The sequence below is a fragment of the Salmo salar genome, chromosome ssa29 (assembly GCF_905237065.1).
Source record: "Salmo salar chromosome ssa29, Ssal_v3.1, whole genome shotgun sequence".
NCBI lineage: Eukaryota > Metazoa > Chordata > Actinopteri > Salmoniformes > Salmonidae > Salmo > Salmo salar.
In genome coordinates this window covers 26813475-26830000 of record NC_059470.1, presented here as the reverse complement: position 1 = coordinate 26830000, position 16526 = coordinate 26813475, and the positions used below count along the sequence as shown (strand labels likewise).

Genomic DNA, 16526 nt, shown 5'->3' with positions numbered 1-16526 from the left:
GTGGGAAAATGCACATATTTATTTTAGGCAGATTTTAGAATATTCGCATGAAAATCTGTCTCCAACTGGATGGAAACCTAGCTGGTGATGGTTTGTGCATGTGCATGGCTGTGATGTGTGTGTGACTCACTGGTCTTGTTGCTGCGTAGCTCCTCCTGTGATGACCTAGTGGATGTGTCTAGTGAAGGGGGCGTGTCCTCCAGCTCTCTGGTGAAGTTGGAGGGAAACATCCCTGTCTTACCGTTCAGACTGCCCTCCCACCAGCCCTCCTCCACCTGAACACAGGAAACATCCCTGTCTTACCGTTCAGACTGCCCTCCCACCAGCCCTCCTCCACCTGAACACAGGAAACATCCCTGTCTTACCGTTCAGACTGCCCTCCCACCAGCCCTCCTCCACCTGAACACAGGAAACATCCCTGTCTTACCGTTCAGACTGCCCTCCCACCAGCCCTCCTCCACCTGAACACAGGAAACATCCCTGTCTTACCGTTCAGACTGCCCTCCCACCAGCCCTCCTCCACCTGAACACAGGAAACATCCCTGTCTTACCGTTCAGACTGCCCTCCCACCAGCCCTCCTCCACCTGAACACAGGAAACATCCCTGTCTTACCGTTCAGACTGCCCTCCCACCAGCCCTCCTCCACCTGAACACACAAGTCAATATTGTAATGAAACAGGAAGGGAGAGTGAAGTTGTCTGAAGATTAAAATTGAAAGCCCAGGGTTCTGGTTGGGAGACCTGCATGCTCTCCATGATGTAAGACAGATAGTTCCCGTGGGGGAGCTAATATACATGACTGTGAACACAGGGTCACTACAGTATTATAATGTGGTTTAACAGATCTGTCATGTGGCCACCAGAGGGGGAAGTTACTACAGTAAAGAAAAAGTTGAAACCGACCCACACCCAAACACACAGTCAGCCTCCCCTCTCACCTCCCCCAGTATGTGGATGACATCTCCTATCTTCAGCTCTAACTCATCCTCGTTCTGGGGAACATAGCTGAAGGTAGCCTTACACCTCCTCTGGTGGATTTGATCTCCTGGAACACACACACACACACACACACACACACACACACACACACACACACACACACACACACACTAGTATATTATTTAATTATTTATTATTTTCACAAATATTATTTGTAGTATAGTGCACACATACTAACATTATATATACATATACACACACACTGCTGGTCAAAAGTTTCAGAACACCTACTCATTCAAGGGTTTTTCTTTATTTTTACTATTTTCTACATTGTAGAATAATAGTGAATACATCAAAACTATGAAATAACACATATGGAATCATGTAGTAACCAACAACAAAAAAAGTGTTAACAATATATTTTATATTTGAGATTCTTCAAACAGCCACCTTTTGCCTTGATGACAGCTTTGCACACTCTTGGCATTCTCTCAATCAGCTTAATGATGTAGCCACCTGGAATGCATTTCAATTAACAGCTTTCTTAAAAGTCGTCTTAAAAGTAATGATGGAATGTCATTTCTCTTAGCTTTATTTGGTAAAAGACCAAGTCCATATTATGGTTAGAACAGCTCAAATAAAGCAATCTTCTGTATACCACTCCTACCTTGTCACAACACAACTGTTTGGCTCGAATGCATTAAGAAGGAAAGAAAATCCACAAATGAACTTTTAAGAAAGCACACCTGTTAATTGAAATGCATTCCAGGTGGCTACATCATTAAGCTGGTTAAGAGAATGCCAAGAGTGTGCAAAGCTGTCATCAAGGCAAAGGGTGGCTACTTTGAAGAATCTCAAATATAAATCTTTTTTTTTTAACACTTTTTTGGTTTCTACATGAATACATGTGTTATTTCATAGTGTGTCTTCACTATTATTCTACAATGTAGAAAATTGTAAAAATAAAGAAAAACCCTTGAATGAGTAGGTGTGTCCAAACTCTTGACTGGTACTGTATACAGTTGAAGTCAGAAGTTTACATACACCTTAGCCAAATACATTTAAACACAGTTTTTCACAATTCCTGACATTTAATCCTAGTAAAAATTCCCTGTCTTAGGTCAGTTAGGATCACCACTTTATTTTAAGAATGTGAAATGTCAGAATAATAGAAGAGAGCATAATTTATTTCAGCTTATATTTCTTTCATCATATTCCCAGTGGGTCAGAAGTTTACATACACTCAATTGGTATTTGGCAGCACTGCCTTTAAATTGTTTAACTTGGGTCAAACGTTTCAGGTAACCTTTCACAATCTTCCAACAATAAGTTGGATACATTTTGGCCCATTCCTCCTGACAGATCTGGTGTAACTGAGTCAGGTTTGCAGGCCTCCTTGCTTGCACACACTTTTTCAGTTCTGCCCACAAATGTTCTATAGGATTGAGGTCAGGGCTTTGTGATGGCCACTCCAATACCTTGACTTTGTTGTCCTTAAGCCATTTTGCCACAACTTTGGAAGTATGCTTGGGGTCATTGTCCATTTGGAAGACCCATTTGCGACCAAGTTTTAACTTCCTGACTGATGTCTTGAGATGTTGCTTCAATATATCCACATCATTTTCCTTTCCTCATGATGCTATCTATTTTGTTGAAGTGCACCAGTCCCTCCTGCAGCAAAGCACCCCCACAACATGATGCTGCCAACCGGTGCTTCACGGTTGGGATGGTGTTCTTCGGCTTGCAAGCATCCCTTTTTCCTCCAAACATAACAATGGTCATTATGGCCAAACAGTTCTATTTTTGTTTCATCAGACCAGAGGACATTTATCCAAAAGGTACAATCTTTGTCCCCATGTGCAGTTGCAAACCGTAGTCTGGCTTTTTTTTTATGGTGGTTTGGAGCAGTGGCTTCTTCCTTGCTGAGTGGCCTTTCAGGTTATGCCGATATAGGACTCGTTTTACTGTGGATATAGATACTTTTGTACCCGTTTCCTCCAGCATCTTCACAAGGTCCTTTGCTGTTGTTCTGGGATTGATTTGCACTTTTCGCACCAAAGTACGTTCATCTCTAGGAGACAGAACGCATCTCCTTCCTGAGCGGTATGACGGCTGCGTGGTCCCATGGTGTTTATACTTGCATACGATTGTTTGTACAGATGAACGTGGTACCTTCAGAACCAGACTTGTGGAGGTCTACAATTTCTTTTCTGAAGTCTTGGCTGATTTCTTTGGATTTTCCCATGATGTCAAGCAAAGAAGCACTGAGTTTGAAGGTAGGCCTTAAAATACATCCACAGGTACACCTCCAATTGACTCAAATTATGTCAATTAGCCTATTAGAAGCTTCTAAAGCCATGACATCATTTTCTGGAATTTTACCAAGCTGTTTAAAGGCACAGTCAACTTAGTGTATGTAAACTTCTGACCCGCTGGAATTGTGATACAGTGAATTATAAGTGAAATAATCTGTCTGTAAACAATTATTGGAAAAATGACTTGTGTCATGCACAAAGTAGATGTCCTAACCAACTTGCCAAAACTATAGTTTGTTAACAAGAAATTTGTGTAGTGGTTGAAAAACGAGTTTTAATGACTCCAAACTAAGTGTATTTAAACTTCTGACTTCAACAGTATGTATGTATGTATGTATGTATGTATGTATGTATGTATGTATGTATGTATGTATGTATGTATGTATGTATATATATATATATATATTGTGAATAATTCCTTTAGTCAACGGTAGTACCAGGAATGTGTGCACGTGTGTGTGAAGGACAAAGGATAACCTCATGCTAATCCCTATCACTCTAATAGGATCTGTGTATGAGCAGGGGGACATTAACCTACCTACGGGTGTGTGTGTGTGTGATGGGGGGGGTACCTTTCCTGGCTGGTCGTCGGTCAGGCTCAGGTACAGGGCTTGTACTGCCATTGGACAAATCAGATTTAGGACCCGCCGCTCTCTTCACCTCCTTCTTCATCTCCTGGACAGAGAGAGAGTTTGAATGTTTGTATCTCTGTGTTTCTTGTGTCCCATCTATCTATCAGGTGCTGAAGTCATGGTAATGGATAAAATGTCTGTAACCCGAGTCACCTAACCCTTTATGAGCAGGAAGAGGAACACACACACACACACACACACATCCCTAACTTAATGTCCACCCACAAACGCTAAAGCAGTTATTGTGTCTTGCCCTTTTTTTTAATGTAAACTATCACAGGACACACACGACCCGAGTTACTGTGTGTACGTCAGCATTGCCCTACCCGAGTTACTGTGTGTACGTCAGCATTGCCCTACCTGAGTTACTGTGTGTACATCAGCATTGCCCTACCCGAGTTACTGTGTGTACTTCAGCATTGCCCTACCTGAGTTACTGTGTGTACGTCAGCATTGCCCTACCTGAGTTACTGTGTGTACGTCAGCATTTCCCTACCCGAGTTACTGTGTGTACGTCAGCATTTCCCTACCCGAGTTACTGTGTGTACGTCAGCATTTCCCTACCCGAGTTACTGTGTGTACGTCAGCATTGCCCTACCCGAGTTACTGTGTGTATGTCAGCATTGCCCTACCCGAGTTACTGTGTGTACGTCAGCATTTCCCTACCCGAGTTACTGTGTGTACGTCAGCATTTCCCTACCTGAGTTACTGTGTGTACGTCAGCATTTCCCTACCCGAGTTACTGTGTGTACGTCAGCATTTCCCTACCTGAGTTACTGTGTGTACGTCAGCATTTCCCTACCCGAGTTACTGTGTGTACGTCAGCATTGCCCTACAGCTGCAACATACACAGCCTTTTTATTCACACACATGGCTGTGTATTTCACAGTTCTTTAATGCATTCGTCAGGATGCAGTTTCGTAATCCCTGCTCTGCAGCTAACAGTCTGACGCAATAACACACACACACATTCACATGCACGCACACATTCACACACACACACACCTGAGTGTGTCAGAGTATAAGTGAGTGTGTTTCTCTATAGAAGTTAACCAAACCGATATAACAAAAGGAAGAGGAACAGGAAGAGGAACAGATTTGCAATGTCAGAACAGGAAACACCTGCTTACAGTACAGTCGTGGCCAAAAGTTTTGAGAATGACACAAATATTAATTTTCACAAAGTCTGCTGCCTCAGTTTGTATGATGGCAATTTGCATATATTCCAGAATGTTATGAAGAGTGATCAGATGAATTGCAATTAACTGCAAAGTCCCTCTTTGCCATCCAAATGAACTGAATCCCCCAAAAACTTTTCCAATGCATTTCAGCCCTGCCACAAAAGGACCAGCTGACATCATGTCAGTGATTCTCTCGTTAACACAGGTGTGAGTGTTAACGAGGACAAGGCTGGAGATCACTCTGTCATGCTGATTGAGTTCGAATAACAGACTGGAAGCTTCAAAAGGAGGGTGGTGCTTGGAATCATTGTTCTTCCTCTGTCTACCATGGTTACCTGCAAGGAAACACGTGCCGTCATCATTGCTTTGCACAAAAAGGGCTTCACAGGCAAGGATATTGCTGCCAGTAAGATTGCATCTAAATCAACCATTTATCGGATCATCAAGAACTTCAAGGAGAGCGGTTCAATTGTTGTGAAGAAGGCTTCAGGTCGCCCAAGAAAGTCCAGCAAGCGCCAGGACCGTCTCCTAAAGTTGATTCAGCTGCGGGATCAGTGCACCACCAGTACAGAGCTTGCTCAGGAATGGCAGCAGGCAGGAGTGAGTGCATCTGCACGCACAGTGAGGTGAAGACTTTTGAAGGATGGCCTGGTGTCAAGGGCAGCAAAGAAGCCACTTCTCTCCAGGAAAAACATCAGGGACAGACTGATATTCTGCAAAAGGTACAGGAATTGGACTGCTGAGGACTGGGGTAAAGTCATTTTCTCTGATGAATCCCCTTTCAGATTGTTTGGGGCATCTGGAAAAAAAGCTTGTCCGGAGAAGACAAGGTGAGCGCTACCATCAGTCCTGTGTCATGCCAACAGTAAAGCATCCTGAGACCATTCATGTGTGGGGTTGCTTCTCAGCCAAGGGAGTGGGCTCGCTTCTCAGCCAAGGGAGTGGGCTCACTCACAATTTTGCCAAAGAACACAGCCATGAATAAAGAATGGTACCAAAACATCCTCCAAGAGCAACTTCTCCCAACCATCCAGGAACAGTTTGGTGACGAACAATGCCTTTTCCAGCATGATGGAGCACCTTGCCATAAGGCAAAAGTGATAACTACGTGGCTCGGGGAACAAAACATCGATATTTTGGGTCCATGGCCAGGAAACTCCCCAGACCTTAATCCCATTGACAACTTGTGGTCAATCCTCAAGAGGCGGGTGGACAAACAAAAACCCACACATTCTGACAAACTCCAAGCATTGATTATGTAAGAATGGGCTGCCATCAGTCAGGATGAGGCCCAGAAGTTAATTGACAGCATGCCAGGGCGGATTGCAGAGGTCTTGAAAAAGAAGGGTCAACACTGCAAATATTGACTCTTTGCATCAACTTCATGTAATTGTCAATAAAAGCCTTTGACACTTATGAAATGCTTGTAATTATACTTCACTATTCCATAGTAACATCTGACAAAAATATCTAAAGACACTGAAGCAGCAGACTTTGTGAAAATTAATATTTGTGTCATTCTCAAGATTTTTGGCCACGACTGCGCGCACACACACACACACTGGTGCGCGCACACACACACACATCTGGTCAAACTCTTTTCCTCTGAGATGAACGTTTTCCAACCCTGGTCCTGGAAAGCAGGTTTTTTTTTTTTTACAGGTTTTTGTTCCAGCCTAGCACTAACATACCAGCAGGGCCCATATCCATAAAGCATCACAGACTAGGAGTGCTGATCTAGGATCAGGTACCCTCTGTCCATGTAATGTTATTCATTATGATCTAAAGATCAGTACTCGAATACCAAAACAAATGATAATAATCTAAATCAAATGTATTTATAAAGCCCTTTTTACATCAGAAAATGTCACAAAGTGCTTATATAGAACCCCAGCCTAAAATCCTAAACAGCAAGCAATGCAAATGTAGATACATGGTGGCTAGGAAAAACTCCCTAGAAAGGCAGGAACCTAGGAAGAAACCAATAGAGGAACCAGGCTCTGAGAGGTGGCCAGTCCTCTTCTGGCTGTGCCGGGTGGAGATTATAAGAGGACATGGCCATTAAGGCCTCTTTTCAATTAATGAGATGGGGGTGAACAAGTGCACACTTCAGAGAGATGGAGAAGAGAATCATAACATTTGTAATTCTTGGCACAGCCAAGCCGACAAGGTGGTGGAGCGCCCCGCTTGTTAGGGGATACCCCATGCCATAGTGATCATACAGAGCCTTCTGAAAGAATATACCCTCTGACTTATTTCACACTTTGTTGTCGTCACAGCCTGAATTAAAAATGTATTCATTGTATTTCTCTCTCACCCATCTACACACAATACCCCATAATGAGAAAGTGAAAAGATGTTTTTAAGACATTTGTACATTTACATCTCAGTATGTGTAGACCATATATGTAATGCTGTCTGGACCAAAATAGTATAGCATGTCATATTATTTCTGGCCAGACCGCGTCAGATACATGGGCTATATATAGAGGGGTGCTGTTTCATTCGCTTAGATGCTTTCTCCGGTGATATAGTTTTAGCAGACAGGAAAAGGCAAAGTGAGAGGGCTCACTCTTACCCATATCTGTCCAGTATAAGTCCAATGCTGTTCTAGGGGTATAATGTGCAGACCTGTGTGTGGCGGAGGGGTGTGTGGCCAAGATATGGTGCAGCTCTCCAGAATGTGCTCAGCTGTCTACCGCCAATTCTTGCCCATACATTTTTTCATTGTGTGAATTCTTTGCCCTTTGATGGTACATTTTTTATCAATTCCCCATTACATATGTCTCCAGTAGGCCTAGTAAATGTACTATTATTCCCTCATCATATGGCTACATACACTTCTATCAATGCATGTATTAATTACAGTGATTCGCCGTTCTCATTCTCGGAGTGGAAACATTGTTTGCAGAGTTCACAACCTTCTAAACTTGTGAGAAACAAGTTTTGGTTTTGTCAATCGTTTCATTGCCTTTTGTTTGCTCTGTGAGCAATGAGTATGTGTTCTCCTGTCCTGATAACGTTGAGGGAGCCTGAGCACGCATATAGAGTAGGCCTACCTGGCCTGCGGCATGCAAATACAGGAAGGTGCCCATTTGTTAATGTCTGATTGTCTTAACTCAACACGTCCACCACTAATAAGCTGAGCTTCTCAGTATGGTTTTCTTCACCTCACACATCGGAAACAAAGTGAGTATTTTTTGTAAAAAATGTTTTACATCCATTGCAAATTATAGTTCCTCAGTATTTAAAAAAATCTTTCTAACACTCCCGGCCTCAATAATCACCAAGCCTCGGTGTGAAAGAGCAAAATATCATGATCTGATGATCCCATATAGTCGGTGGAAACGTTATTTAAAAAACAGCGGTCTAGAGCTCACTGGCGTGGGAAACTCTGAGGGCCTGGAATAGTCTAGTTGATACACCGTTGCACTTCACTAACAACAGCTCAAGTCAAGACAGATAGAAAGGGAGGCAGACAGGCGGAGAAGAGAGATTCATGTGATTGAAAGAACCAGAATTTTCATCAGGTTATTTTCTACTGTTTTTATTTGTCAGCTTTACTTAGTTGAGATGGTAGTTACAGGCCTACTGCTGCATTGGCCTATAGGCTCTCTCGGAGTTCTATGAGCTCATTTCTTTAGCCGCCAATGGATCACAGTGTATCAATGTGTTCATATGGCTGAGGCTGCTGCCCTCACCTCAGCTGAATTTTTTCAACCACGTAACAATGATTTTGAGAAAATAAAATGTTATTAGTGAAATTAAACTGTTCCACAAAAATGTGCATATAAAAGATCGGTAGAAATGGTAGGATAAATTGTAAGCTTCCCCAAACTTGAAATTCACCAGCTGCCTATGGTCTTTACTATTACACCTATTAAAACTAATTGTGAACGCGCAAGCGGGTGCACACATGGCTGGTCCAACTGATTTGTTCTGGCGCCGGCCCTGCCCTGAGTCAATACTTTGTAGAATCACCTTTGGCAATGATTACAGTTGTGAGTCTCTAAGAGCTTTACATACCTGGATGGTGCAACATTTGCCCATTTATTATTTTCTAAAATTCTTCAAGCTCTGTCAAATTGGTTGATGGTTATTGCTAGACAACCATTTTCAGGTCTTGCCATAGATTTTCAAGTAGATTTAAGTCAAAACTGTAACTCGGCCACTCAGGAACGTTCACTGACTTCTTGGTAAGCAACTTCAGTGTAGATTTGGCCTTGTGTTTTAGGTTATTGTCCTGAGAAATCAAATGGAACCCTGTTTACAACTCTGTACAGAAAAGAAATGGACAGAAATACTATATTACGGGGGACAGCGTCCGTCCTGAGCCATTAAAAAGAGGACTTCCTAGAAGCCAGTTTTTCAGACTGCGCCGTATATGCCACAGATGATTATCTAGAAAAAGCAGCGGAGATGCGCATTAGGTTTCTAAGAAGAGGCTATCCGACACAATGTGTGTATGAAGCTCTTCATTTGGCATTGGGGAAAACACGAGATGAACTGCTACAGAAAAGACCCGCTAAAGCTAAAGAACACTCCGTAATGTTCACAACCACATACTTGAACGCGCGAAAAGTGGGAGATGCGGACAAGAAACACTGGCATATTTTACCATCGGACCCAGCTTTGCCGGCAGAATTTAAAAATCCACAACTTATTGTGTATAAGCGAGGTCGCAATTTACGCGATAAATTGGTTCATGCCAACTGCCAGCAACAAAAGAAAATTAGCCAGGCTCTTTTACGCCCTTTTCCAAATGGTAGCTATAAATGCAGAGGATGCGCACAGTGCAACGATATGATGACTTGTGAATATTTCTGCCACCCCCATACAGGAAAACTGTTCCAAATAAATGACATTATTACGTGTCCACCACCCATGTTATCTACATTATTATATGTCCATGTGGGCTGTGCTATTTCGGTTAAACCTCCCGCTCTCTCAAACAGAGAATTAGTGAACATAAAAGTTCAATCAGGAGAAACGACAGGGATTATCCAGTCGCAGTACATTTTAATGACCTAAAACATAACATTTCTACCTTTAGATTTTGTGGCATAGAGAAAGTCAAGATATCAGCAGGGGAGGTGATATTAATAATACTCTGAGCAAAAGAGAATGTTTTTGGATTTTCACCCTCCAGACATTATTTCCTAAAGGACTTAATGATGAAATGCCTATGTATGTTATGTTGTGAATTTGAACATGAATTATGTCCCTATTTAATATTACTCTGATGTTTTTCGTACGATGTACCCAATGATTAATGAAAACTTGCTATGTCCTCATTGTGGTTTTACAGACGTGTTTAATACGTCTTATTTACACACTTTATTCAAATATTTATGAAATGCATACTGTTATATTTGGTAGCACTTATTTGTTTTTCCTTCGCCTCCAACCCCTTTCCATGCGTGGAACAGATGTGGGTGGGGCTAGGTCTACATAAGGGTGCTAATTTTAAGAAATTCACAAAAGCTCTGACAAAGGCCGTGAGGCCGATACGTGAAGCTTATTAAAGATCAAATGATACTATCAAGAGCAGTGTGCTGTTTCCTTTTTCCTTCACCAGGTTATTGTCCTGCTGAAAGGTGAATTCATCTTCCAGTGTCTGGTAGAAAGCAGACAACCAGGTTTTTCTTTTCACTCTGTCAGTTAGGTTAGTATTGTGGAGTATCTACAATGTTGTTGATCCATCCTCAGTTTTCTCCTATCACAGCCATTAAACTCTGTAACTGTTTTAAAGTCACCATTGGCCTCATGGTGAAATCCTTGAGTGGTTTCCTTCCTCTCTGCAAACTGAGTTTAGGAAGGATGCCTATATCTTTGTAGTGACTGGGTGTATTGATACACCATCCCAAGTGTAATTAATAACTTCACCATGCTCAAACGGACATTCAATGTCTGCTTTAAAAAAAAATAAAAAAATGTACACCCCTCTACCAATACGTACCCTTCTTTGCATGTCATTGGAAAACCTCCCTGGTCTTTGTGGTTGAATCTGTGTTTTAAGTTCACTGCTCGACCTTACAGATAGTTATTTCTCGGGACTCTCGGCATAATATGTATTATTCCTGGTGTTGAAACCTGGAAGGTTCTCTGGGAAATATTCATCCCTAAAACTGACACAGGGTGAGTGTAATCTGAGTGAGCAGTGAATTTCAACACAACAGTTATTAAATAAGGAGTTTTAGGAGCAACAATTCAGCAGATGAACGTCTTGTCTGTTCTATTCTAGATCGACTTCATCATTGACCATTCAGGGTTAAAGAAACACACAACAACACTGGGTTCATGTTTGCTTGTGTCATTTTTACTTCCTCTACTGTGAAAGGAAGTGGATGCTTCCCCCGTATCACACAATCACACCACCGTTAGATACTGGTGTCAGTGTTTTTTCTGCAGCATCTGGTCTCCCATCCAGGACATTCAAAGAACATGTTTGTGTTCTTTACAGGTTCACAGAACCATTCATTAGGTTCATTAGGCTACACTGTAAAAAACATGAAACGTGACGTGTTTAAAACTGAAACATGACATATTTAGATTTGCCAATAAGCATTTAGAATGCAAGATTAAACATGATAGTGAGCTTTTTCCAGTTAGTTTCCAACCCGGAGAACACCTTCATCTCCTAAGTGTTCAGATTTTAAACACTAGTGTTTACTTTCCCATAGTCCTGTTAAGAGTGGATTTAGTCAATAGAAATGTATGTGACTTTCCACGCCTTCTATACAGATCAGTGTTAGGAATGTCTGCCACCTTTCCCTCTTCAAAAGGACCATCATGGAAATAAGCTGTTAAGATTTATTGTGTTATCCTTGATGATTTCCTTAAATTGCATGTGGAGGCGTCACCAGCTGGAGCACCTTTATGTATGGGTTTTACAAATTGTCAAGTAAATTGAATCAATCAATCAAACCTATATTTCAGGACAACTGAACGAGACATTTGATTCAGGAAATGTTTCCATTCCCGTGGTGTTATTGTTTCCAAACTATGTTGAGTTCAACTCTCTCAGAGTGAAAAAGACATGGGCGGGGCCTCGTTATCAGTTTTGTCCAGCATGTTTAGTTGCAGGTTGATTTTTAGAATAGTTTGTTTTAATATCTATGCTTCCTCATGCACATTGATTGATTACTTGATTTTATACTATTCAAAGATAAATAACTTACATTTTTCTAAACTAATCCAATCTGTAAGGGGTTGGATTTATTACACCCGTTACTGAGATGGTGGATCCAGTTTAGATGGTTAAGGTAGTATTGTTTGTTAAGTCCTTCACCATAGCAGTCATTGAGTGCAGGTTTGGGTGAAAAAAATATTGGCTTTAATATTTTATTTATTATATTTTTTTTATAATACAAACTATCCACATACAAAACGACAACATAAAGATGCACACAAACATCCACGACATCACTCCTGCCAGGACCCAACTGCTCACACCCCTCATCTCTAGCGCCTGCATCACTCTCCGCCACATGGCCTTAAACTGCACCATTTTGTTTCTCCATGTCGCCCACACACTTGTAACCTTTAGATAGTAAAGCATTTGACCTTTGGTTGATTTCGAGTTTTCAAAAGCAGCAATATGTAACTTTTTTTAGGCGGACCGACCAAATTCACATAGAAATGTGTGTTATAGATCTCAATGGAAGCAAGTCTAAGAAGAGGTAGATCGGTTCTATGGTGCTCTATTTCTACGCTTTCTCTTAAGTTTAGTTTTTTGCGTATTTCACTTTCAGTTTTATACACCAGCTTCAAACAGCTGAAAATACAATAGTATTGGTTATGCAAATATATATTTCAGAGCGGTTTAGACAGTACAATGATTCTCTACACCTACCTGTTTGTTTTGCCACATAAACTGAAATTAGAAGAACTATTGTAATTTTAGCAACCAGGAAATGGTGGAGCTATTTCTGCATAGTGCAATCTATAACTATACGTTTTTTTTCAAGATGATTGACGAGAAAAGTATCATCTAACCGATTGGGTATCTCACTGCTCCCCCATATGCCATGTCTTGAGTGAAAAAAATATTTTAAATTGTTGGATATTCACCCTCTAGCTGTATTCCAATAAGAATTATTAATCACTTGTGGCCCATTAGTCAAGATTTTCAGAACACATTATTGAGGATAACTAGGCCATAACTAAAGGTCTCATGACATGTATAATATGTGAATGGCCAAGTTAGAGTTCACGTTTACATTAAAAAAAGTTACATGTTCACATAGAGAATCAAGTTTTTGAAATCAACAACCATGTCTCTCTCACCAACAAACACAGTCGTGGGAGGTCTCTCACATTCACTTGAAAGGCATGCTGGGAAATATGCAAATTGTGCTTTACACCCTACACTTAAAACCTCATCCCCAGTGTGTTTAGTTTTTAAAACCTAAAATGTTACAGTGAACAAACATGTTGAGGTATTTACAATTTAAACACTGTGAAGCATTTTTATTGACATTCTAAATACCTTGACGCATTTAAAAAGTGCTACAGATCCTAAACACTTGGATGTACAATGCTCTTGAAACACAATATGGGAACAACAACATTGATTTGAGTGTGTTGTCATTGTTACTCACTCTGACAAAGTTGTCTGGGAACAGCCCCCTCCGTCCGTCTATCTCTCCTTTCCACCACCCTCCGTCATCCTTGGTTACCTTGACGATGATGTCACCGACACGCAGACTCAACTCATCCTCCTGTTGAGCCTCATAGTCAAACTCTACCACGGCCTCCACTGGAAACACACACAGAGACAGAGAGAAACAGAGAGAGAAGAGAGACAAGAGAAAAGACTAACTATTTAGACTTAATGGCTAACAAACTTAAGCCTGAATCTTAATGTGAGAGATCTGTGCTGAAGTCACCAAGTTTTCCATTGACATGAATGCATCATTTAGTTCCTGTTTTTTAAAAATAATTTCTGAAATTGTAGACATTTACTGCATTGCCCCCGCCATAACACCTGCTAAACTGTGTACGTGACCAATAAAATGTTATTTGATTTCCGCAATAGTTGAGTTGTGTTTGCATCCCAAGTCAGGAATGCGCCCAAAGAGAATACCTCAGTTTGTAAAAGGACACACAAATACACAGATCGCTGTCATAGTTGTGTGGGTGGTGGTGGGGATGTAACTACGGGAATGGTGGAACGAGACGGAGGACTGCTATGACTCAATCCCCCTCCTCCTCGCTCCCAACCCCTAAAACACCCTTTCTCATTCTCTCCCCATCTATCCCCATCTACCCTGTGCTTGTCTGCACTGAGAGAAAGAACAGAGGAACCATAGGAGTGTACCAACTAAGCCTGTAGACATAATACACTCCCAACTCAGTAGTAGAACACACACACACAATACTGATGACACACTGCAGCTGCATCATGAATATTCATATGTCAGCTGGCCACCAACAACAATCCCCATGGAGGTGCTGCTGAGGTGTCTGGTTACCATGGGGACCAGGACTTGAACTCAGGGATGGTGCCAGGTGGTGTCTGTGTGTATCTGTGAATGAGTATATTATTGGTCACAACTAGGGGGGTGGCTTATACAGGCACTACAGGAATAGAATGAAGAGAGGAGAAGAAGAAGAGAGGAGAGGATTGAAATAATAGAGGAGGAAGAGAGGAGGGGACATCTGGCCTATCTACACAACAGCTGCTATCTCAGTCTGTATTACAGTGAAGATCATGAAGCTGCTTTCTCTTCCGGTCCTCCCCCTCCTCTCTCCCCCCACCTCTCCCTGGGGTTTACCTTGAGGGAGCTTCACTACCTATCAGTAACTCTACAACTAAACCCATTTACACTCAGTTAGGCTATATTCTAGCAAAAACGGGGAGAGGAAGAGCGAGAAAGCTGAAGAGAGAGGACGGAGAATGAAAATGTAAACGTGTCAACATCTGTAACACATCAATGTCTTCTTACTGTCTGCTGTACTCGCAACACACACGCAAGTTCCCCGCCTAAGCATCGCGTTATGGTCATCAGGACACGCAGCTAACGAAAACATAGTTTAGACTACATTCAGCGTCTTTACTGTAAAGTATCCCGGTGTGTCCAGTTGTGTTTAGGTTTTCTACTGTTACAACTATAAATTGAAGCATCACAAAGGTAAAACATTTTTTTTTTAAATCATCTTGTCTCAACTCACCCATCTGTTCCCGTGACGCTCAGCTACTGCTGCAGGGACTACCGCGTTAAACGGGAAAGGCAGGAATCCTGGTTATTCGGTGGACCGAGTACAAGCCCCAGCCGCCCACACGAAAACTCCGTTATGACAGCGCTGCAGCCGGAGGAACGTGAGATGGAACCATATTCCTTCCGCTTTATCCCCTTATCACACCAGACAGCAGCCAGATAGCGGAAAACCACTGATGTACAGATAGATCTGCGCGCTCGCTTTCTCTTTGCGCTGAGCTGCGTACCACGTCAGTACAGAAAATATCGCGAGAAATCACGAATCTTCCCACAAAAGATTGGGTGCGTTCCAGAGTCTAGCTTCAGTCCTTTAGTAAGGGTAGACATCCAAAAGTTCAGCCCTTTGGGTCCTATCATAGAGTTATATTAAAAGTGCCCTTCCAAGAAGGCTCAAGGTCATTGGCCACAGAAATGACGTCAAATCACGTTATATGTACAGTAGCTTTGATTGGACTGATCATGTCAACGTCTTACTTTCACAATCTTAGCTAGCATTCATCATCGTGAATCAAGTCTACTGGCAAATCCTTCTTAATCCTTATCAAATTAAGAGAAATAATGAAGAGAAAATATAGATAAAACGTATCGGTGCTCATCGGCCACTGAACATAAACATTACACAACAAGTTGGACATCGCTAATTCAACAATGAGTGGTTTGGAAGGAATCGGTGACAGTGGATAATCGCAAGCATTGCAACTGGGAAATCAGACTGGGAAAATAGGTTTTGAACGGTCATCCAACTCAGAATTGTAAATCTTTTTCTTTGATGACAAAATATGCCAACGAAGGAATGCCGCACAGAACAAAGTCAGTCCAAAAAATGTCTTATATGCTGCTGCATAAATTATGAAATATGCCAGGAAGATATGGTCAGCCATATCGGCTATGTTTTTTTTTAAAAGTCAGTAAACGAAGCTGAATTAATTGTTTCGCTGCCAGACAAGACTCCGCTGATTGCCAGGTGTAGCGGTGGTAAGGATTCACTCCATTGTGCCAGAAAGAAAGCTCTGCTGTAGAGACAGCTTTATGTAGGCCCTAAACGTTTGTGGGCACCGCTTGTCGCCGTTATAGTGCAATTCATGTATTGTTTAGTGTTGTGTAGTGGCTTTGCTGGCATGCATCTAAAACCATTTTTTTTGAGTTTGCCCCCACCAAGATTTACATGCTAAAATCGCCACTGGGACAATAATATTAATGTGGATTATCCGATGATATACGTCCTCCGGCCATTGA

General features: G+C 41.7%; 1 protein-coding gene across 6 annotated transcripts in view; it reads right to left on the bottom strand.

The window, feature by feature from the left end:
* Window positions 1-15517, bottom strand: part of sh3k1 (SH3 domain-containing kinase-binding protein 1) — a 36953-nt gene extending 21436 nt beyond the window's left edge. For 5 of the 6 annotated variants that reach the window (XM_045710493.1, XM_045710494.1, XM_045710495.1 and 2 more), the window contains exons 1-5: window positions 15244-15517; window positions 13671-13828; window positions 3827-3929; window positions 939-1045; window positions 131-275 (exon numbers count right to left, since the gene is read on the bottom strand). In XM_045710493.1, coding sequence (XP_045566449.1) covers window positions 131-275; window positions 939-1045; window positions 3827-3929; window positions 13671-13828; window positions 15244-15247 — 517 coding nt within the window. In that variant the 5' untranslated portion in view covers window positions 15248-15517. 6 annotated transcript variants of the gene reach the window in all.
* Window positions 15518-16526: the final 1009 nt, after the last annotated feature.